General features: G+C 47.8%; 1 protein-coding gene across 4 annotated transcripts in view; it reads right to left on the bottom strand.

Annotated features, from left to right (window-relative positions):
- The window catches only part of RBM27 (RNA binding motif protein 27), a 52,352-nt gene extending 30,401 nt beyond the window's left edge, over positions 1-21,951 (bottom strand). For all 4 annotated transcript variants that reach the window (XM_066591254.1, XM_066591256.1, XM_066591258.1 and 1 more), the window contains exons 1-6: positions 21,656-21,951; positions 13,948-14,066; positions 13,561-13,697; positions 11,365-11,462; positions 10,097-10,180; positions 2,894-3,066 (exon numbers count right to left, since the gene is read on the bottom strand). In XM_066591254.1, coding sequence (XP_066447351.1) covers positions 2,894-3,066; positions 10,097-10,180; positions 11,365-11,462; positions 13,561-13,697; positions 13,948-14,066; positions 21,656-21,714 — 670 coding nt within the window. In that variant the 5' untranslated portion in view covers positions 21,715-21,951. The remainder of the gene's footprint in view (positions 1-2,893; positions 3,067-10,096; positions 10,181-11,364; positions 11,463-13,560; positions 13,698-13,947; positions 14,067-21,655) is intronic.
- Positions 21,952-23,013: the final 1,062 nt, after the last annotated feature.

Here is a 23,013-nt window from a genome sequence, read left to right as displayed (position 1 = left end):
TGCTTTATCTATTAGGTGTACACACATAATTACACAAAGTAATATTTAATAGCCCAGATGGAAACTATGGAGACCAATGACAAATATGGCACAATCAGTACGTGATTCTTGCATGTATTAGTTCACACGAAACCTTGTGGCATTCCGTAAAAATTCCCACTCAGACACCCTGCTCCGTATTGTAAAATACATTGAAAACCATGGGACTGCGATGCGAGAGCATGCAGGAAGAACAAACCTGCTGCAACTAGTGAAAACATCGTTCATGTGCAGAACCCCATTCAAAAAAGAAAAAAAAAAAAGGGGTGGGGGGGGGGGGGGTGTTCATATTTGTGCGTCTCGCAATGCACAAATCTCTCGTGATTTTTGACGTCCGTGTGAAGCCAGCCTAAGATTAGCAAAACCAGGTTCACTTGATCTGCAATAGAAAGTTGAGTTTAGAAGAAATGTATCAAGCACGGTAATTGGTGAGGATTGTCAGGTGATCTTCCCAGCATTCAAAGTGATAGTAAAAACATGGCCACAATGGCCACAATTTCACCCTCCAGGAAAAACCAGGCTCTCAGCCTTGTCCGCCATCTTGGAATCCAGCTGCTAAACTAAGTTTGATCCACAAAAATCAAGTGATCAAACTGAACAGTCCTGGTGCAACATTTTTGTACTTGATCTTAGATCAACTCTTGTGGATCTCAGATCCAATCTTTAGGTTAACCAGCCCTTAGAGGCGCAGATCGGCAGATACTGGTCTTAAATTAAAGATCACTTTTAGATGGATTTTGACTTTATTTGCTGGTGGACCCTTTTTTCCCCCATTGGGTTTTGGGCCAGAAGTGGGCGCACTGAAGAACACCGTCACCCCCAGCTGCATTTGATTTATCTTCACAGCATGCTTGCTCCCCGAGTACCGGACACACCGGTATAATAGCGAGACGCAGATACCTGATGCACTATCCAAAGTCAACACACACACCGGTATAATAGCGAGACGCAGATACCTGATGCACTATCCAAAGTCAACACAAACACACACACACACACACACACCTTTATAAAAAGGAGGTTCACAAATAAACATTAACACTTGCTGTCCTGTAACAGTCCACAAAGTCCATTGCTTTATATACATGCAGCATGTACTAGGCCGTTTTAACCCTGGCTACACCCAAGGATCTATAGCAGCCATCAGCACAGACTGCTATACACAACGCCCCCCCTCATTCGATGTCAGGAAGCTGGTACTAAGGGAGGGCTGCAAGAGTGTAATTCTTTTTACAGCAAATCGTTTAGTCAAATGTTTTCTACAGAGTTATTAAAAAAAAGTAAGAATACATTACTTCTCCAGGCAACCACTTGAGTAACTTGATTCATTTGCAGGTAAGACCACCCAAAGCTGCTGACCCAGTGGTCCATCAGAGGAACAACTGGCCCCAGAATGAGCAGCACATGAGGGTGCAGGGAGGCATCTTCTGGCAGCGGCAGCAGGATCACTCTTCAAGCAATCTCTGCATAATAACTCACAACTATGTAAATGCAGGCATTTGCTGGAATACACTAGTGAATAAATTAGACAAACTAGGTTATATTTGGCCAAACTCCCCAAGCTGAGGCGCTGTGTAAAGGGGACTTAATTGCTCTAAGAGCAAAAGCACTTCTTCACACTAAATGGGAAAAATAAGACAGGTAATGTAAAGGGAATAAGAAGCCTTGTGCAGCCAACTTGTACAGCACTTCTAAACACATTACAGAACGCAGTCTGTGGGGCTATTCCTGCCATCAAATACCGGCTCCCATACAGACCCCATTAAAGTCAGCAGGGTCCGATGGAGGGGATTTGGATCTGTCACAACAGTGGGGCTTCTATTACAAAGAGAAGGGCTGTAGTCCGCTTTCTTGTGTACCGGCTTTACAAAAGCCTTGGCATTTTAACTACAGCTTTTCTTACAAAATGCATAAAATAAATGTGACAGGCCCTTTTAATTCTCACCCCTCTTAGGCCAAAGGGGAAAGATTACAGAAGTTCCATTAAAGTTCTGCATCGCTTCAGTCTACAAACTTTACCAATCCTGCTTCCAGACACGTCCAGCAGCGCTTGCGGCATACGACCCAGCATGCCCAAACCATATTAACCACCACCCTCCCCTCACGAGGGGCAGCCAGGAGTACAGGACAGCCAACATTTCTCTGATATATGGTTGGTTTAAAGTAACTTCACGTAAACTGTGCATTTTAGGATGCGATTCTCACATTTTTCTTAAAAGTGAACATTTATGATGAGGTAAAAGAACAGAGCAATAAATAAATGCCGTGCTCCTTCAGCTTAATGGCTTGTTTACACCTAACGAATGTCGTGCTAAAATGAAAATGCACAATGATCGTTACTTCTAAATGCAAAGACATCGTGCACCTTTTGTTTACTGTTTGTCGCTTAGTTTCAACAAGCGTAAAAATCATCGCTGGTTCACTCACCTCTCGCTGCGTCTAAACACCGCATAGCATGTGAAGCATTGAGCGAGACGTGAGTGATACTCAGTGATAATCTAAACATTCTGCATGAGTGCGAACTAGCAGTGACGTCACCCGCTCGTTTATCCAACACTCGTCCCATGTAAATGGGGTATTACTCACTTGCTCAATTGCCAACTACCCTCTCTGGTATCTGCATTCACCATTAGAGGAATAATTTGCAAGCCCCCCCATGTAACTACTGCTGCCAATCATTGGCCTCAGTGGTCAGTTGGGGAGGGGGGCGGCACAACCATCGCAGCTCTAAAAAGCAAAGACCATCGGCACTGGAGCCAGCAAGTGAGAAATGCTACTTCGTCATTTTGTAACATTCCCTACATATTTAGAGGTCATTGAAAACCCCTTTTACTACTGTAAAAGCCGTCATTACCTCTAATCCTGGCAGATTCCCGGTCCCTGCTTCTTCCTCTGCTTCGGCTCCGACTCCGATTTGTAGGCCTGCTTTTCAGAGGACTTTTACTTCTTGTTCTTCTCCAATCATACTTATCTCTGTGCCTTTCATAGTCCCTCCATTTGCCATCTTCCCTCTTTTTATCTCTTGTCCTACAAGAATCCAAATAAATATTAAGTTGAAGAATCTGTTATCTGAAAAATATACACGCTATAATATATCCTGTAAAAGCACTGCCATGTAAACAAGTATATATTGCTTCACCCGTACACTTCATTCTGAAAAACAGCGCTAACTTTTCATCCTTGCATTTGAAGCAAAGTTTCATTAAGGAGATTTACTGCAAAGTGTGGAGCTACAAAGGATAGCCAATAAGTAGGTTAGTGGCAACTAGAGATGAGCGAGCGTACTCGGAAAAGCACTACTCGCTCGAGTAATTTGCTTTATCCGAGTATCGCTGTGCTCGGGTCTGAAGATTCGGGTGCCGCTGCGGCTGACAGGTGAGTCGCAGCGGGGAGCAGGGGAGAGCGGGCGGGAGAGAGGGAGAGAAAGATCTTACCTCCGTTCCTCCCCGCTCTCCCCTGCAGCTCCCCGCTCTGTGCCGGCACCCCGAATCTTCAGACCCGAGCACAGCGATACTCGGATAAAGCAAATTACTCGAGCGAGTAGTGCTTTTCCGAGTACGCTCGCTCATCTCTAGTGGCAACCAATCGAATCCCTCCTTTCATCATCTAAGGATATTTTGACATAGAATGAATGTAGGGCGATTAAGTGCCCAACAGCCGTCCCAATGATGATCACTCACAGAATGGAGGCGGATGTCTTCCGGCAGTCGCCTCCCCTCTGAGTGAACAGGCAGGCCTTCATAGATGAACAACCAGCAGTTTAAAAACTGTCCAGCAGACGCTTTGCTTCTAGGCGAGCTTAAAACTGAGCGACCCCAACGAGTGTGCAATTCTTGCTCACTTGCCGTTGGTTTCTGGGTTTACACGGTACGACGCTCGCGTGCAAGTCGCACGAGCGATTACCGGGACACCCATCGGCTGACGTAAAAGTACCCTTAACTTGCACTGGAAAAAACTAACTATTTTACCATTATAGGATATAGACATAAATAACCAGAAGGGTTGTTGATCTCAAATGTTGATCCAGGAATTATTCTTATCCCCATTATGGATTTAGGCCTCATGTCCACGGGCAAAAGAAGAATTAAAATCCGTTCTCCCGCACGCGGATCCGCATCCCATAGGGATGCATTGACCACCCGCGGGTAGATAAATACCCGCGGATGGTCAATAAAAGTGATTTTAAAAAAAATGGAGCATGAAAAAATCTGGACCATGCTCCATTTTCGTGTGGGTCTCCCACAGGGATGGCTCCCGCGGGCTTCTATTGAAGCCTATGGAAGCCGTCCGGATCCGCGGGAGACCAAAATCGGAATTTACTCACCTGCTCCGGATCTTCCCTTCGCCACGGCTTCATCTTCTCTCCGTCGCGGCCGGATCTTTTTTCTTCGGGCCGGCGCATGCGCGGGGCACGCAACCGACATGCCCTGCGCATCCGCCGAGCCGACAAATAAGGCCTTGTTCACATAGCAAATTATGCTGTGGAGTCTGCAGCTTAACCAACGCAAAACCACAGCATAAATAACCGCTTGAAAATGCAAATTTCTGTTGTGATTTTCAAAAAATCTGACACATTTCAATCGCGAGGATATAACCCTGTTGACAACTTCACCCATTAACTAGTTACAATATTAGAGAGGCTGTCCCATCTTTACAAGTTATCTCCTATCCACAGGAGCATTCACTTCACCAGGGCCATCAAACATAGCTGAGCTCTCGAACTCCACTACCTTCGGTGGTACCATTGAATGGAATGGAGTTGAGGCGTGAAAGCGGGGCCACTGCTGCCAGCACTTTGAGACACGCTAGAGGTGAAGTTTTGGGATCACTAAGGTTTCCAACGGTAGAATCCCCACTGATCAGCAAGTTATTCTCCATCTTGTGGGCATGGAGGCACTTGCAGAGATGGGAATATCCCCTTCAGCATACAGTCTTAGCTAAAGGCCCTTTCTGTTATAGGGCGTTAGTAGTAACCTGACAACCCTTTCTTCCAATGTTTTCGTTGATCATGTCTATTAAACAGGAAAAAGCTAAAAAGACAGTAAAGGATTTGTATCTGCAACAAACCTGAAGAGAAAGACTTTACGAGAAATTCCCTTTTGAACCTAAACAAAGAAGCCATGGATACTGCTACGCTTCTTGTTTTCAGAATAGTGAATGGATATCTGCATACAGGACAGATTAGGGAACAGAAGTGTAGAAGAAAAGGAAAACTGAACCCTTGAAGGGAGCGCTTGTACCTTGTTTGACCACCTCTGGCTTGCATGCAAGATGTAATACGGGCGGGCATGGAGGCGTACAGGTTCCGTAGGATATCCTGCAGCATATCCTGAGCCTCTAGACTGCACAAACTCGCAGGCTGTGGGAGTTGGTGTCCCTGATGGTCCTATATCTATCTATCTATAGACGAAAGCCCTCACTGACTTACCACTAATTCTCTAACTTCCAGATGTCGTAAAAACTTGAAATTTGGCACAAGCATAGACTTTCTCCAAGATAGGAAAAGTAAAGGGGTCCCAACTCGATTATTCAATTCTAGCGCAAAAGAGTTAGCGTCCAAATTTTATGTACGTAATCTAATTCTCTCACTTCCTGATGTCATTTTATATAAAGGAAACGTTGCATGGTTACCTCCCCGTGGTGTTTCCTGGGTAACGCAAAGAACCATGCAAAATGGTGAACATATTTGTTTTCCTCGGTATCTCTAAAGTAACCACGACTTCATAATATTTTCTGTGTGAACACCAGATAAACACCAGTACCAAATTAACTCGGACGAGGCCGGGTATATCAGCTAGTATGTTATATTGGTGATAATCTGACAACCGGGCAGCGACAGAAGTGTGACAGCGTTGTTGGGACATTTCTTGTGTGCGCGACCAGGTATTATCCTGCAGGAAAATGCCCCTTGGAAGCCACCATGAGAGGAACACATGTGGCTGCAGGATGTCCTAAACATATCACTGAGCTGTCATTGTCCTTTGTACAACAACTAGGGATGACTGTCATATGCGATCGCCCCCCAGACCAGTTTCGCCGCTCATGACACCACTGCAAACAGAGGAGACGGTGGGTGTAAAAGGCAGTACACATATTGGGTGCCGTGAGATCAAAGCATTCAGCCACGCACCCTGGAAATGTTTGTGGCTGACACAGGGGCCTGTGACGATGGTGCCACCTGTCTCTGGATGGCGGACAACAAAATAGTTGGGGCTGCTCATGCTTGTCAGACAATCAAACGAGTCTTCTTACTGGTGGTCTGTCGAGAGCATCCAAACTTGGTCACCTTGTGTGCGTGCCCTCAAGCATCCATTGGTTCCAACACCTCCTAGCTGTCGGGTCAGAACTGCCCAGGTGGTGGGCAATTCGTGGAGCACGTACCCTCCAATGAGAGCACTCTCTTTATCAAAGGGTAGGAGAGCACTGGGGCACATTCGCTGGATTCATTTTACAGATGGGCGAGTATACTTCACCATGAGGCAAGTCTCCCCCCCCCCTCTTTCGTCTAGCCTCTCACCTCTCCTGCTAGGGCCACTACTACAACCCCCCAATATACCTGCTCGAGGCTCTTTACCTCAGTGTAGCCCTTTTAGAGTGCTCCAGAGCTTATTTCCCTTTTATACTTATAGGACAGTTACCCCCAGCGATTCCTCTACTCTCAGACAATGATTGGGGGATTCTCCAGGAACCCCTCCCTCTTCCTCGACAGGACCTATTTTAGCCTGCTGCTACAGGTGGTAATATTACCAGGACCTCAGGGGGCAGACTACTATAGTCCCCCAATTGGTGGCTACACCTATAGGGGTGGGCTCACAGGCTCTCTACAGCCTATCCGGATGCTCCTGCAGAGAGAAGGTACTCGATCCCCATTTGATATTCAAGGAAAGTCCTAGGGTTAATGGTCAGCCTCTCCAGTGGAAAATCCTCTCACGATGGGATAAATCCATAACCTGCTGGATCGGAGAATCCGACTTCCCTGAATGCTTCGTCACTCCCTCAACTGCTGGGTGGAATCCCCTCTCGTTCACCAGGGACGATCCTTCCTGACACAACTGTGGTTGGTGCGGACCACAGAAGCCCGTCTCCTCAGATGGGAAGGGACGTTACACAACTTCACAGCGCAGGGGAAGTGGACAGTACAGAATTTGTCGCTCCCAATAAAGGTTTTACCAACTATGGATAGATGACATGGTGTGGAAAAAGGAGTGGAGCCGCTTCAGTGGAGGTAAAGTGCAGTAGTGGTGAAAAGGTCCTTGTCTTAATTAGGAATCCTAAATGGTAAAGTAGCAAGAGAGGCATAGGATGTTGGGTGCAGCCAACCCAGTAGCTGTACAACCCGTGGGTACACTTATAGGGAATGAAGAGATAAAAACCAAAAAGCTGGAGAAAAAAAGCGCAACCCTTAAATGGACATGCACATACACAGGCGTTGGTCATAAAAATTCTCACAGTTATTATTCGGTAAAACCAGCATACATTTCCAGTCCAAAGTGTCCCACTATATAGGAGTACAGCAGCATGTCACCCATAGGTTTTAGGTTTTTTCTGGAGTAGACTGCTCTGTTCTACACAGCAGAATAAGGCAGACCTATGTATACCAGTCCAGTGGAGGTCCAAAGGACACTCCTGGCATCTGTCAAGTGAATGGTAGCATATTGATGCATTTGATGTACGTGTGAGAGCTTTCCTTGGGACCTTTGATTGACAGAGACACTTAAGGGGCCATAAACACAGCTGACAATAGCCGTGTATGTATTGTGGTGCAAAGGGGTTAATGCCAGTTGCACAGGAGTATAATATGGGAGCATTCCAGTGCCTGCCATACAACTACAGTTCTCAGGCCAACTGCAGGTCTGATCATCTGAACAGCATTTCATTTCTTTTAGATGCCATCAATTCGGTTCTAATAACCTGCAGTTCATCTGGAATTGGCAGCTGCAATGGTACAAAAATGGGTCCAGATTACACTCATTGTCAAGCACCTATAAAAGGAGTTGTCGGAATCAGATTAGTCTTTATATCAACGTAGGAACTTTCAAACTTTGTGGCCCCGCTTTCAAACTTTGATTATTCTGACTGCCATTATGGAGTCGGGAAGGAATTCCCCCCCTCGCCCCCCCCAAATGGGCCAAATTAGCTTAATTGGGATTTTTTTTTGCCTTCTTCTGGAACAATGAGCGGTGGAAAAAGGCTGAACAGGATGGACATTGTCTTCTTTCAGCCTACCATACTATGTTACTATGCTACAATCACACATAAAATAAGAGATTACAATATCAGAGCGAAAGGATGAATTTATTCCAGAAAACAGAATATGTGAAGGGAGGCTCTAGCACCCTGTTGTATCACCTCTAGCTTGGATACAAGATGTGATACAGGCAGGCATGGAGGCTCTAGCACCCTGTTGTATCACCTCTAGCTTGGATACAAGATGTGATACAGGTAAGCATGGAGGCTCTAGTACCCTGTTGTATCACCTCTAGCTTGGATACAAGATGTGATACAGGTAAGCATGGAGGCTCTAGTACCCTGTTGTACCGTCTCTAGCTTGGATACAAGGTGTGATACGGAAGGGCATGGAGGCTCTAGTACCCCGTTGTATTGCCTCTAGCTTGCATACAAGATGTGATACAGACGAGCATGGAGGCTCTAGTACCCTGTTGTACCGCCTCTAGCTTGGATACAAGATGTGATGCAGGCATGGAGGCAAACACATTCTGTATGGGATCCTGCTGCATACTAGTTCATATTTGCCGCAACCAAGCATCTAGATCATGCAAACTCACACGCTGCCAAAATTAAGGCCAGTTGGTCCCCTACATGTTTTATTGGAGATAAGTCTGGCATCCATGGAAGTGTGGCAATGTTGTGGGGACATTCCTGTGACCCCCTTGTGTGCGGCCGAGCATTATCCTGCTGGAAAATCCCTCTTGGAAGACACCATGAGAGGAACACATGTGGCTGCAGGATGTCCTGAACATATCGCTGAGCTGTCATTGACCCTTGTATCACTACTAGGGGTGACTGACTGTTGCATACAATGGCCACTCCACAGCAAAGGCAGGATTGAGGTGCTCACCCCTAGGTCTAGCAATGGTGGGTGGTTGTCAAAGGCAATAATGGGCGAACATCCTTTGTCTAAATGTCTGGAAATAGTTCCGAAACACACAGGGTCCTGTAACAATGGTGCTACCTGTCCTGAATGACAGACAACGAAGCCCTTGAAGCTGGTGGTCTGTTGAGGGTGCCCTAATGTATCCACTGGTCCCAACACCTCCTAACAGTCTGGTCTGAACGGCCCAGGTGGTGGGCCGTTCGACCATCCAGCTTCTCACATCCCAATAATGCGGACCGTCTGAAACTGTTAAATGGGCGAAATCTCTTCTATTGCATTGTAGAGGCATCTAGTGGCCAACAAGATCTACACAAGCGGACAAAAGGGGTCACTATACGCGAGTAGCTTTTGAGAGCCTTTTTATAGGCCGAGGGGGGAACCATTTTTAGGGGCTCGGGAGACAAGACCGTTTATCTTATCTTATGCAGGAAAACCATAACTTCTTCTAGGTGCTTACTTTTTTTGGGTAAAGAGTGCGTGTCTGTGTGACATTGGCTTAAGTTCATGTTGTATTAGGCAAAGTTTATTTCTGAATGCAGTCCTTAGCGGCAGAAACCTTCATCACCCCCTTAGCCGATAAGGGATACTTTTACAATTAAGGGCTTATTCACATCAGTGTCAGATTCCATTTGGAACCTTCATTGCCGATCTGCGCTAAACAAACAAAAACAGGACAAAATAAAGCACCATTTCATCCTGTCAAGTCCTGCAAAATGGCCACTGAACAGACCCACTGATGTTTGTTCTGTTCAGCCATGTACAAAGTGGAAAGACAGAATCCCCCCTCCTTAGGGCTGATGTAAAGAAGCCCTTATCCAAAAGGATATGAAGCTTGAGCGACATTACCAGCCCTACCCTGATAGCATTGCCCCCACCTGCCCTCTATGCTCTTCCTTTTGGGTTGTACCTGAGCCAGAACACATTCTGTCATTAACCACTCACCTAGTACTGATAAGGAAATCACCGGAGGCCATAAAACCAGGGGGTTTCGTTTTGGAACAGTCTGGAATGTAGCCTGTCTGGCCACTAAAATGTCAGGATATGTGAAAAAAAATGCAATATTTCAGTTTTCACAAGAATATGCATAAAATACAATTTTACGACCATCATTAGAACCCCCCCCCCCCCCCGCCCCACACAGGATAGGAAAGTAGCTCACAGATATTACCAGAACAATCGAAAAAGAATAGATGCTTAGGCCACGTTTACACGGTGCAGACGAACACCTCAATAAGCTATGCCATGTGACCCGGCTTATAATGGAGGGAGGGGGGGGTCATATGCTTCTTCTCCAGAAACAAGGCTCACTCTTGGTCTTACACGGCATCTCCTCCCCATCACCTGAAGATTCTTGTACAAAGCCATCACCACCTACAGACCTGTTTTCAGGCCGGGAATATCCCATGTAGCGGAGGAGAACATTCTAGGTACTAGCTGTCACAAACAGATTTTGCCCTAAAGGGTAGAGGTGCCTGTGTACCGCCGACATCCATTTCTGCTGTCTTTGCTGAGAGTACATGAGTTTTCTTCGTAGAGAAAGTGGAATTCCCACTTCCTTTCCTTTCCTCCAGTAGTTTATCTTCCATTGGGGTAATGCTGAAATTCTTTTGATATCGGGGGGGGGGGGGGGGGGGGAGTTAGATGGCTTTATGCAGGACCACTATCGGCCGAGTAATTGCTCAAAAGAGCAAATGCAAAACAACGGTCCTTCCATGCAAGCTGGGCGACGAGCGATCAATCACTCGGTTGTTTCAGCTCAACTAAAAATTAACCGTTAGTTGATCAAAAGTCGTCAGATGTAAAGTCACAGTTCTTGTTTAACCACTTGAGAAGTATTTGCATGGAGATCCCCTCTATAAAATAGTAGCGAACTACAAACAATAAGCCCCCTATGTGAAAGCTTTACCTTCAGTAACTTTTCTGAGTGACTGAATAATAGCTGTTCAGTGTAAAAATGTGCCCCAAGAACGACCCCCATACACTTAAAGACAGCGAAAAAGTCTTTCAAATGATAAGGCTTGATCAAGTCACAGCTAAGTGAGGGAGGTGGTAAATCACTAACCCCCATTATTTGTCTCCGCCTGAGTTTTCCCCTCCCCGATCTAAAATCTGGACCATGAACACGGAGATTATATATTCACTACGAGGCTTTACAGCTGAGAACCCCAATCATAAATCTTTCTGGGACCAAGCAGAACTTATGTTCTCACCTTCTCTCAGTAGAAGCTGAACGATTCCTTTGAGGACTTGGGTGTTTCTTTTTCCTCAGTTCTCTCACATCTTCATAGACCTCCTGAAGCTGGAGAATCTCCAATAAAGAAATAATGGTATTAAAGGTCAAATTTCATGATACTAGCAAAAAAAAAAAAAAAAAAATCAAAAAAAAAAAAAAAATCAATCAATCATTCTCAAAACTAGTTCTGCCAACATTTTTTTATGCAAGAATCAACTCTTAAAGGGGTTTTAGGAGATCTAATAGATCTAAGTACACATCACGAAAAGGTTCAAGAAAGAGAAAAATATATATAGTGCTAGGGCCAAGATGGCAGGGACAGCAATAATCTGATCATAAAGCGGTCCCCTTTTGTGCTCCCAGTGCTGTGCTGTATTTTACATCAGACCGGCCTCACTGACGGAGTCCATTAGGTTGCAACGAGGTATTTGTTGTTTGGACAGGAAGAATAAGGCTGAATGCATACAAACAGCAACTGAGGAGAGGTAAAGTGGGCAGTATACCTCCATTATGGGGGTAATCCTGGATTAGAACAACATGGCTGCTTTCTTCCAAGAATAGCACCACACCTACTGCAGATCAGCTCCCAATGGGACCTTAACACATTGCATGCTGTGAGATATGCATGTAAGTGTAATGTAATGTTTCCATTGAAGTTAATGAGAAACACACACACACAGCGATTTTTAAGCAAACATACTTTGCATTGCCCTGAAAAAAAAAAAAAAAACTACTCTGTTGGCAAGTGTGATATCTGGCCACGTTTCTCAGCTCAATATTGGGTTCATCTGTGCGAATATACAGCCATAATGTGAATTCAGCATGAATGCTCGCTGCCTGCGTCAGCCTTTAAAGGTGTTTTAACAGAGCACTGGTGGCATGTGCACAATTCCGCTCCATTAACTTTAGGGAGACAGCCAGAAATACCCAAGTACAACCATTTCACCATCTCTGCCAATCCCACTGAACTGAATGCAGCAGTAGCGTCCACCATTTCATTCATTTGGAACACTTGGTACACCTTGTTCTCGTGATCGGTGAATGTCCCAGCAGCTGGAACCCCACCAATCAGATACTTATTCCTAATTACGTAGTATGGTGGCTCAGTGGTTAGCACTGTCACCTTGCAGTGCTGGCTTCAAATCCCACTAAGGATAACATCAGCATGGAGTTTGTATTTTCTCTCTGCGTTTTTGAGGATGTTTCCCAGGTATTCCCACACTCAAAGAAGATACAGATAGAGGAATATAGATTGTAAGCCCCAAAGAGGACATCAAGTGATGTGAAGTAATATACATAGGTTATTGATGTAAAGGCAATTATTAGTACAGGGAAGAAGGTCTTAGGAGAATTCCCATAACCATAATTTCAGAAGGAGATATGTCAACGGTTTCTTAACAGATTAGAGTAATTCAGGAAGAAAAACAAATATTCTCGGCAAGTGCGCCAAATTACTTTTTTCCGTTCACACACTAGACCTGCTCTGAATGTCCGCTCATAACAAATAAATTTAATACGTTGAGGCGGAGTTAGACACAACGAGAATCTTTTGAGCGATTCTCGGTGTGTAAATGCACTGACATCGTGCAGTTTTCCTGCATGAGTCGCTGATCACTGAATTCTAGCTTGCTAGAATTGAGCAATCAGCTGTTATCAGCCGGCTGCACTGATAAGATTCTCTGTGCCCGTATCCTGCTGTGAATGCACAGCGGGGCATGGGCTGTAAGTGCAGAGAAGAATACCGCTCTTGGCTCATACAGAACAGCTGTAGTGTTCAGCAAGAGATGACGGCAGTGTGCTGCTGCGCCGGCATAGCTGTATAGTAGCTACTTGGCTACTATAAAGCATGCAAAGATGATCGCTCAAAACTGTCTCCAACTATTGTTTGAGCGACTTTTGAGTGATCATCTGTCAGTGTAAATGGGGTATTCCATACAAGATGTAACCACAGCTTATAATACGCACTTGGTTCCAACTTGGTCATCAAAAGCAGCCACTGAGAAAGTTCAGAGAAGACATCTATAGAGACGCTACTGTTACGCTCCATTCATTACATCCATAAAGCTATTGTACAGACTCATTCCAGGAGACACAAAGACATTTAGGGAAGGTCCTCAAGATCTGCTCTGTGGGCAATTAGTCAGCATTTAGACGCCAACACACAAATCCTCACCGGTCCTGTTCCAGCCGCAGACACATTGCACTTCTCAGACATTTCCTCCTTCTCTTCATCTTTTACCACTTCTTCGGGAGGAAGATAGCTTTGTGTGCGCAAACTGTCAAATAGTTTATCCACAAAGTCATTCGTTTCTGAAAGGAAAAGGCAATGTACATTAAGACATGAACTGGTTTTGTCCTAATAAGCTGGAATCACATGACACTTTTGTTGACAAACGCAGAAGTAGACACACAAAAAAAAATCATCATGAAATAAGACTTTCCTTTAAACTTTTTCTACTTTCTGGATTAACGCCTGGCTTTGGCTTGAGCCACCATAAAGTCTCTGTAATTCCAGCTTATAGTGGTTTCACATCTAAGACCGCCAATAGAAAGCACATACCTTTCTGTAGGAAAACATCCAGCTGGTCGGCACATATGGCCTTTAACTCCTTTTCTGACTTGTCTTTTCGTACCAAAGCAATGACATAGTTGGCTAAAGCCGACGGGTCAGCATCACATCTGTTAGGAACAAGAAAAAATATCTACTGAGTCCAACAGGCTCCTAACGTCTACAATAGTGTGCCCACCCACAAGATGCCCCCATACATCACCACAATGGCTCCTAATAAAGCATAGCCAACAGGAGCCAAATGGGCAGAGCAGTCAGCGGAGAGGCAGGACAGGTCTGTTTTCTATAACTGGAGGTCCTCATGAACCAGGTCCGTTACCGCTAGTTATTACATAGCGTACAACAGTCTTATAAGTACCTCTTAGTCAAAGCAACGCAAACGTTAGACAAAAATATCTTTTGCGCGAATATGGTTCAATATAAAACGTATTGTACGACCCACAGCCCATCACGGGTGCGTTCAGCCAACCTCACTGCCATCCTGACGGCCTAAGTGGAAGCAACCCAAAGTGATGAAGGCAAAATAACACCAGATACGCTGAGCCAACTCTTCATTGTTGGTCGCATCAACCATGAGTGACAACAGATGCAAGTCCGTTTTCCTCCGACCATCAGAAACCAATAATCTGCATACCACGTGTTAGAATTTTTCCATATAGGTTGTGGAGCATCTAGCCCACGTATAGGGGGTTTACTAGTACGAGTGTTTCTGTAATACGCCAAATACTAATATAATATAGTGAAAGGGATTGGAGTTGTCACAGATCTGTGTGCTTACAGGACCTATGATGACGTCACCATCATGTGATCAGTCACAAGGGCTCTGAGCCCCACCTTTAAGCACATGACTGACATCACAGGTTCTGTGAGCACAGGGCTACCGTCAAGCTCTGCATGTTTTAGGACCTGTGATGATGTCACTCATGTGATTGGGGGCGGAGCTCAGAGTCCCAGTTACTGATCACATGACAGCAACATCATCACATGTAACTTACAGTCACTCACAGACAGGTGGTTGTTAGTATTTTGACTTAACTTTTTCCTTCAAGTGGACTTATCAGGGCGATCAAGTTGCCCCATCCAAGGTATGTGGGATCAGGAGTTTAGTTGATAGTGTTATTCCCTCACACATGACTGCTTGCACAATCAAGAAGAGCGCCATCCACAGTTACAAGCTTATGCTATACAGCATGAAATAAGTTACATAGTTATCTGGAACATGCTTACGTTTCTGTAAATAAGGGAGATAGACAAATACCTCTGCAGCGCCACCTATTAGACGGCAGCATTCCTGCAAGTCAATGTTAGACTCTATGCAAGCCTTGTAACAATGATTGGGAATTAACAACCAAGCCAGAATCCATACACAGACAGCTGTTTCGGGGTGTTTGCCCCTTATTAGGCCTCCTTCCCACGAGCGTGACGGGCTCCGCCGCGTAATATTACGCAGAGCCCCTATACTTACCTGCGGGAGAGAGCGTGAAGCCGCTTCCCCGCCCACCGCCGTCGCGTGACACGCCCACCGCGTTACGTGACACGCTGGCCGCGTCAAATGACGCTGCGGCGGTAGGTGGGGAAGCGTTTTTTCACGCTATCTCCCGCTGGTTACAGCGGGAGATAGCGTGAACGGACGGCTTCCATTGACTGCAATGGAAGCCGTCAGCGCGTACAGCCCGTCCTCACCCACAGCAAATAGAGCATGCTGCGGGTGAGGACGGGAGAAATCGCGGTGCGTAATTCCGCGGTGGAATTACGCATCGTGAGCATTGTGCTATTAGGTTCAATAGAACCTAATAGCAGGGGGCCACGCAGCGGATTTTTGCCACGAATTTACGCGGCGTAAATCCGTTCGTGGGAAGGAGGCCTTAGTGTGCAGTGGGTTTCTGGCTTGACTAGTGATAGGCCTGGGATGAGGGTCAGAAACTATCTTTTTTTCCTCAGGGAGAGCACCTAGAAGGTGAGTGAGGAGACTTATAAGGCCAGTCATGCTCCTATGGGTGATATGCAAATGAGGGAGATGGAACAATACCTCTGTACTTTTCTGTCAAACCCTGCCTCAGGTAGTGTAGGAGAAGGGCTCATTCATATGGCCATATAAGAACAGATCTTCCCACTGCGTGTATGTGCACTTATTTTGTACATCTATAAGGCTGGATTCACACAGGGCGGATTTGCCGCTAATCTCGGGGTTAGCCAGCCATGTGGACGAGGTTTCTCAGAAACTTCGTCCACACGGGACGGCTAATCCGCTGCGGTAAATCCGGTTGAAACCGCGGCTGCGGCCGCCGCAGCCACGGTTTCAGAAGAAGCAGCATGACTGTTTACTTTCGGTTTTTTGTTTATTTACGTCGCGGCCCCGCTCTCCTCTATGGGAGAGCCGGCTGCAACGGAAAAGCATGCGGCCGGACCGCTTCAAAGCCGCCGCGGCTTAAACCGCGGCGGGTTCTCCCGGCGGAAATCTTGCGGTTTTTGCTGCGGCCAAACCGCGAGATTTCCAACGAAAATACGCCCTGTGTGAACCCAGCCTAGGACTTTAGTTTTTTCACATCAGCAAAAAAAAAAAAAAAAAAAAAGGGCAATTTTGTTTCAGTCGAAAGAAAACAAGAACAAAAAAATAAAAACCTTAGGATAGGCTATCAACAGTAGATTAATGGGGGATTGCGACCCAGGACCCCCACTGATCAACTGTTTATCAGACAGGTACCAACAGCTTCGTTCCCACTGCAGTGGCCAGGCTTGGTATTCCACACAAAGATCCTACACACTTCATTGGGAATTGTGTGCAATACCAAGCCTCGCCTCTACAGTGGGAATGGAGCTGTCTGCTTCTGGCAGAAATCAGTGCATGAGTGCACAGCAGACCCCCACCAATCTACTATTGATGGTCTACCCCAAGGATAGACCATCACTAGTTTACAACTGGACAACCACTTTAATGGGCTGTGGTGTTATCTGTATTCAGTGCGGGGAAAAAAAATTACACACACACACACACACACACACACACACACACACAAGAATCAGTATTCCCAACGTAGACATTTATGGCACTCCCATAGGATATCCCATAAATGTCTAATACACATGGGACCGACAATTATCTCCAGAACTGGGGCCCCTCAATCCAGCTGGTGAGGTAGTTGCTGCAAGTCACCAGCAGTGAATGGAGGGAGCCATAGAGGTGCAGGACGACCTCATCAGGCAGACATTCATAGCCCATCACTATCTGAGAGCCTATTGAGCCTGAGCCTAATGTCCAGCCATAGGATACACAGCATTCATGTTATGAGCATGCAGACTATGATACTGAGCCCCCAGCAGGACAATAGTGGGCACTGAAGCAACTCCTCCGGGCACCACAAAATGTCCCTTTCTCCACGTGAAAGGTTTGTTAGCAGCGCATTGTGCGGAGCTCAGGTGACAGCGAGATATTCGGTTACAGGCAGCGGAGCCCAACTAAACTGCAGAGCAAACCAGATCCGTATGCCATACAGTGATAACCTGCCCAACCTTAGAGGCCTCCTCAATAAATCTAATATAGTCAGTTTTGCACTTATTATTTTCCAACTATTTAATGGCGTGGTGAAACATCGTTTTTTTTCCCCTTTAACCCAAACAACCAATGATCCTATTAAAGAAATAACCATGACCCATCACCTTACCAATCCCCTGGCTGATGCTTCTTCCGGCTGCACTGCCAGCTTCTCCTTACTGGACTCCAACAATGAGTTGGCATGTCAACATGTGACCACTGTAGCCAATCCCTGGCTGTAACTGATGTACCAGCATCATTGAGGTCATGTGACCACTGCAGCCAATCACTGGCTGTAGCTGTGATGTACCAGCATCATTAAGGTCATGTGACCACTGCAGCCAATCACTGGCTGTAGCTGTGATGTACCAGCATCATTGAGGTCATGTGACCACTGCAGCCAATCACTGGCTGTAGCTGTGATGTACCAGCATCATTGAGGTCATGTGACCACTGCAGCCAATCACTGGCTGTAGCTGTTATGTACCAGCATCATTGAGGTCATGTGACCACTGCAGCCAATCACTGGCTGTAGCTGTGATGTACCAGCATCATTGAGGTCATGTGACCACTGCAGCCAATCACTGGCTGTAGCTGTGATGTACCAGCATCTTTGAGGTCATGTGACCACTGCAGCCAATCACTGGCTGTAGCTGTGATGTACCAGCATCTTTGAGGTCATGTGACCACTGCAGCCAATCACTGGCTGTAGCTGTGATGTACCAGCATCATTGAGGTCATGTGACCACTGCAGCCAATCACTGGCTGTAGCTGTGACGTACCAGCATCATTGAGGTCATGTGACCACTGCAGCCAATCACTGGCTGTAGCTGTGACGTACCAGCATCATTAAGGTCATGTGACCACTGCAGCCAATCACTGGCTGTAGCTGTGATGTACCAGCATCTTTGAGGTCACTACTGTGCTCAGTGATTGGCTGCAGTGGTCACATGTCCTCACTGGAATTAGCATGTATCGGATTTGCTCCAGAATTCACCCTGCTCATGTCAAGTGGTGAAATATGCAGAGAAAGCCGGCAGTATAAAACGGATATGCCGCGGATGTAATGTCCGCACCGCAGGGCGATTTACACTGCCGCTTCTTCCACAGCATGTAGATGGGATTTCTTTAAACCTTATCCCTTTTGCCCTTGCGGCCCCATTCACACTTGCACTGAGGCTCCGGTGATTTCCATTGTCCGGCCGAGCAATGAAAACAGCAAAGCCTCCGGATCCGGCACGGACTACAATGGGGTCCGTCCAGCTTCTGGCATTCCACTACAGGACGTAGCGCAGCATGCTGCACCGTTTCATCTGGGATTGTCTGCCCGGATCAGAGAGGACCCTGCAACGCAGAGGTCGACGGACCCCTAGACGATGCAATGTCTTGTACAGTGTTGGACCTCCTCCAGCAGCAACATACATGGGATTCCTATGGTTAAACCGGTCCAGCAAGCTGAGAGCCCACCACAATAGAGGAGCGGTAGTTTCCCATTGACTTCAATGTGAAACCTTGCATCTGCACTCGCACGGCATTTGAGAGCCAAGCGATGCATTAAATGTCCCCTTGAAATCAATGGGCAATCTGTTCTGAGGAACACGAAGAGATAGGGCGGCCGGCGATTTGTTTTCCTGCACTGTAAAGCGGGAAAACATGCAAAAGAACGGACAATTACAGCACGGGAGGGGACATGGCAGAGCGCACCGCTGAGCTGAAGCAACAAGCTACAAATGTGAGAGCAACCGCTGCGGTCATAGGGAGGTGCTGAGTGGACATGGCATACCGTCAGAGTGGGGGGTACTGTTGTATCTTGTGTCCTACCAGCGCAGATGGGCTTGCATGCCAGAGGAGCGTGTACAGCTGTCAAACTGACCCTTCCCTACTAGCGTACCCAGGCAACCCATGTCTACACCCCTAGTTCCGGTGGAGACTAGATACAACAGTACCTTGCTGTTGAATGCTGTGGGCTGTATATGAAGGATAAAAGAACACTGATGTTAATCCAGACTCAGGATGTGTTTGTGCGTGTATTTACACAGAATAGAATGCATGGATTTCAATGGGTTCGATCCCGTGTGTATTCAGCATGCGCAATTTGGTCCTGCAAAAAATACATGGCATGCTCTGTTATCCCTGTGCATTGGTGCAGGGAAAGAGTTTTGAATTCTTGAAACTTTTGGCCATTTTGACATCTGAGAGCATCGGGGCTTTTTTTTTTTGCATGCGGCCTGCACATGTAAAAAGTAAAATCTGCCAATGTGCGCGTGAAACGGGCTGTGACTCATGGTCTGATACCGCGCTCGCCAACACGGGATCCGACATGAAATGGGGGGGGGGGGGGGGGGGGGGGGGACCTGACTAGCTGCAGTCACTGAAAACACAGAATTACAAAACGAATGATTTTCAAAGATTTTCCTCCCAGTTGCGATGTTCTCACGCCGTGTTGTGTGGGGAAATAAATAATTGCAGCATGTTCTTTGAGTGATATCACTGGCGCTGAAGGAATCCCCCGCTGCGGCTGTCACAGAGGACTGCGGCGCTCTCCAACTGCTTTCATTGGGGCCGGCGCTGCTGCAATCCTCTGTGACAGCCGCGGCGGGGGATTCCTTCATCCACCGTGAGGATGAAGGGATTCCCCACAGTGATGCGAAGCCGTTTTCATATGGAAACACCCCGTATCCACGGGGCTTTCACATGGTGGGGAGCACAATATTGGGCCGTGACGCGCACCTTGATATTGCCCTCGCCAGCGTGAAGGAGTCCTCAGTGTGATGCTACTTTTACATGGGTCGACAGTTGGGCAAACGACCACACAAGCGCCGACATCACCGCTAAGGTAGTTAGCGCTCACACAGAGCCTTTAGACTGAAAAACATGGCGGGCTTCTCACTCCGCGCTTCACGTTCTACATGAACCGCTGAGCGGGGGGTACTTACACGCAACAAGATGCCCGTGATAGTCTTTTCTTGTCGCTATCTCAGTGTAAAAAATAGCGAGGGATGTTTTTTGCGTTTACAATGAACGATTCACACTCAAAATTCCTTCCGTGTAAACGGGCCCAACGTGCGCCATTACAGGAGCCGCTTTCTGGGGTGCTGGAGGTCAGGGCTCACTCGGCAGCCCGTTTACACCGGCAGATCGATCCTTCCCTCCTGGCCACATTCACACGAGCGCGAACCTCCTGCGAGATCCGGGGCACACAAGACGCACATGACTAAGAGTCCCATTCATCACACGAGCGCCACTGTGAGGTAAAAAAGTGAATAAAAATGGCTGCGTGTCCTCTGTGCTCACCTCCCTCAGTACGTATCGCCCATCACTATCAGCGGGACGGTCAAACACATCGCACGCCGTCACATGAGCCCGCGGGCGCCAGCTGAGGCTTCCCAGTGAGGTCAATAGGAAACACCTGCCCATCCTCCGAGCAGCGGGACACAAGCGCCGGACCATCGCAGAAGCGGAGCGAGGCGAAAAACACGCGTTGGCAAGGCGATACCAGACCAGGTTTCTTGACCCGATATCGCACTCGCCATGGGAACGCAGCCCGCGTGACTGAGAATGACGGAACGATACGTAGCGAACGCAGCGGGCGCGATATCACGCCTGCAGAAAATAACGGACAAAACGTGAACGATTATTGTCCGTCGTCATCGGCACACGGAGCCGTTATCACACGCTGGTTTGGATGATAACGGTTCCGTCTAGACGTGCCTTACGAGGGTCCCTGACAACGGCCGGAGGGGGGGGGGGGTCCCTGACAACGGCCGGAGGGGGGTCCCTGACAACGGGGGTCTGCACAGACCCCTCCACAACCAGCGAAGCCATAAGAGACATAAAAGCGTTGCCCACCGCCATGTTACCCATGTAACATAGCAGCGAGCGCCGTCCTCCGGGTAGTGCGCCAATCTGCCCAGTCGCAGCCGGGTGGTCCCTGGGCTCCACGACCAGACTCTACGGCCACCGTGTCACACCTGTTGTCACCCCACACACATATATAGGGGCCACTACCAGCCACACGCCGGTCCCCAGTAGGACAGCACTAGTGGCAGCCGCTGTATATATGGCTGTAGCGGTGCCCTCCTGGCACTAGCACCCCTCAGCTGTCACCCGGCCACTAGTCCCCGCCCCCTCGCCCGGACTTGTTGCCCACACAGGCCGCGCACTTACATGGGCTCCAGTAACTTGGCCAGCCACGTCTTGAAGGCGTCCACATTCTCTATCAGCATGTCGGCGGCGGCGGAAGAAGCCCGGGGTGAGGCGGCCACTACCGTGCCAGCACCGCGCTCATCCTCGTCTGCCCGGGGCTCCTGCCTGCTCGCTCACACCCGGCCCGGAGAAGCGTCCGCGTGTCCGTCCGTTTCCCTGTCCCCGCAGCGTACGCCACCAATCACCGGCTCCACTCCGTCCCGAGCACGGCACAACTTAGGCAGGCATGAGGGCCTACGAGAGGACCGGAAGACAGACAGCCGCGGCCAGCCAATCAGAGCACTCAACATGACGTCCAGGGACCAATAGGCTCTTGCGGGGCGGGACTGTGCGTGCCGGTCATTAGTGGGCGGGGTTGAGGCGGAGGTGGTAGTAATACCGCATGGTGGCCGAGGAGAGCGGCGGGTGCTTGAGGCCGTCTCCTAGGGTGACTGCTGTGGGGAGGGTCGCTGGCAGAGTGTGAGAAGGGCGCTCAGTGCAGTAGTAGGACAATCCCTTGAAGCTACACTTTATGGATGGTCAGGCTTTGCACTCAGCTGTGACGTTCCGCTTCCCACACGGTCAGGTGGCTTGTTGTATAGACAGGCGTTTATTATCCTATAGAGAAGTCAATAGGAAAATACACCTGTGAAAAACCCCCAACCTACACAGAGCAGCAGTGTGAAAAATAAATGGTAAGGGTCCAAAAGTGAGGAAAACACCCCAAAACTGTTCAGAACCCCCCTGCTGACCAACAGCTGATGTCTGGCTGCTGCATTTATGGAGGGAAAAAGCAAAAATGTGACAGTTTTACTAAAAATGCTTTGTGTGATGAAACACGGTCCAAGTGATTGTTCTGAGATCCAGACTCTACAAGGTGCCGCCTGCCGCTGTACCTGCACAGCTGCTACATTGGGGTCCATTTCTACAGGTTTTTTAACATAATCTGTAGAGCCCTTCTACTACAGGGAAGCCGCGGCCTGTGAGCGGCGCTGTGAACATGGCGCTGGTTATGGAGGTGGCGGGCAGCCGGGAGACATTGTCAGACACAATCAAGCACCTGCAAGGAGTTTTGCTGTAAACCCCGTCCTGCAGTTCCATCTCATCAGATATGATTGGAGTTGTGTGATTAGATGAGCAGACTTGTCACCCCGTTACCAGGGTCTGAGGGGCCCATTATTGGGAAGTGGGATACTAGATGGTCGTATTGAATTCCCACCACCTGGACCATTCTGAGCAGACGATTAGGAGGTGTTGGCACCAGTAGATGTGTGAGGGCACCCAAGGTGACTGGGCTCAGGGCGCCCCAACAGACCACCAGTAGAGAGGCGAGCGTCTGA

This window comes from Eleutherodactylus coqui, chromosome 2 (genome assembly GCF_035609145.1).
Source record: "Eleutherodactylus coqui strain aEleCoq1 chromosome 2, aEleCoq1.hap1, whole genome shotgun sequence".
In the NCBI taxonomy this organism is placed as follows: Eukaryota; Metazoa; Chordata; class Amphibia; order Anura; family Eleutherodactylidae; genus Eleutherodactylus; species Eleutherodactylus coqui.
This window is presented reverse-complemented; position numbering and strand designations above follow the sequence as displayed.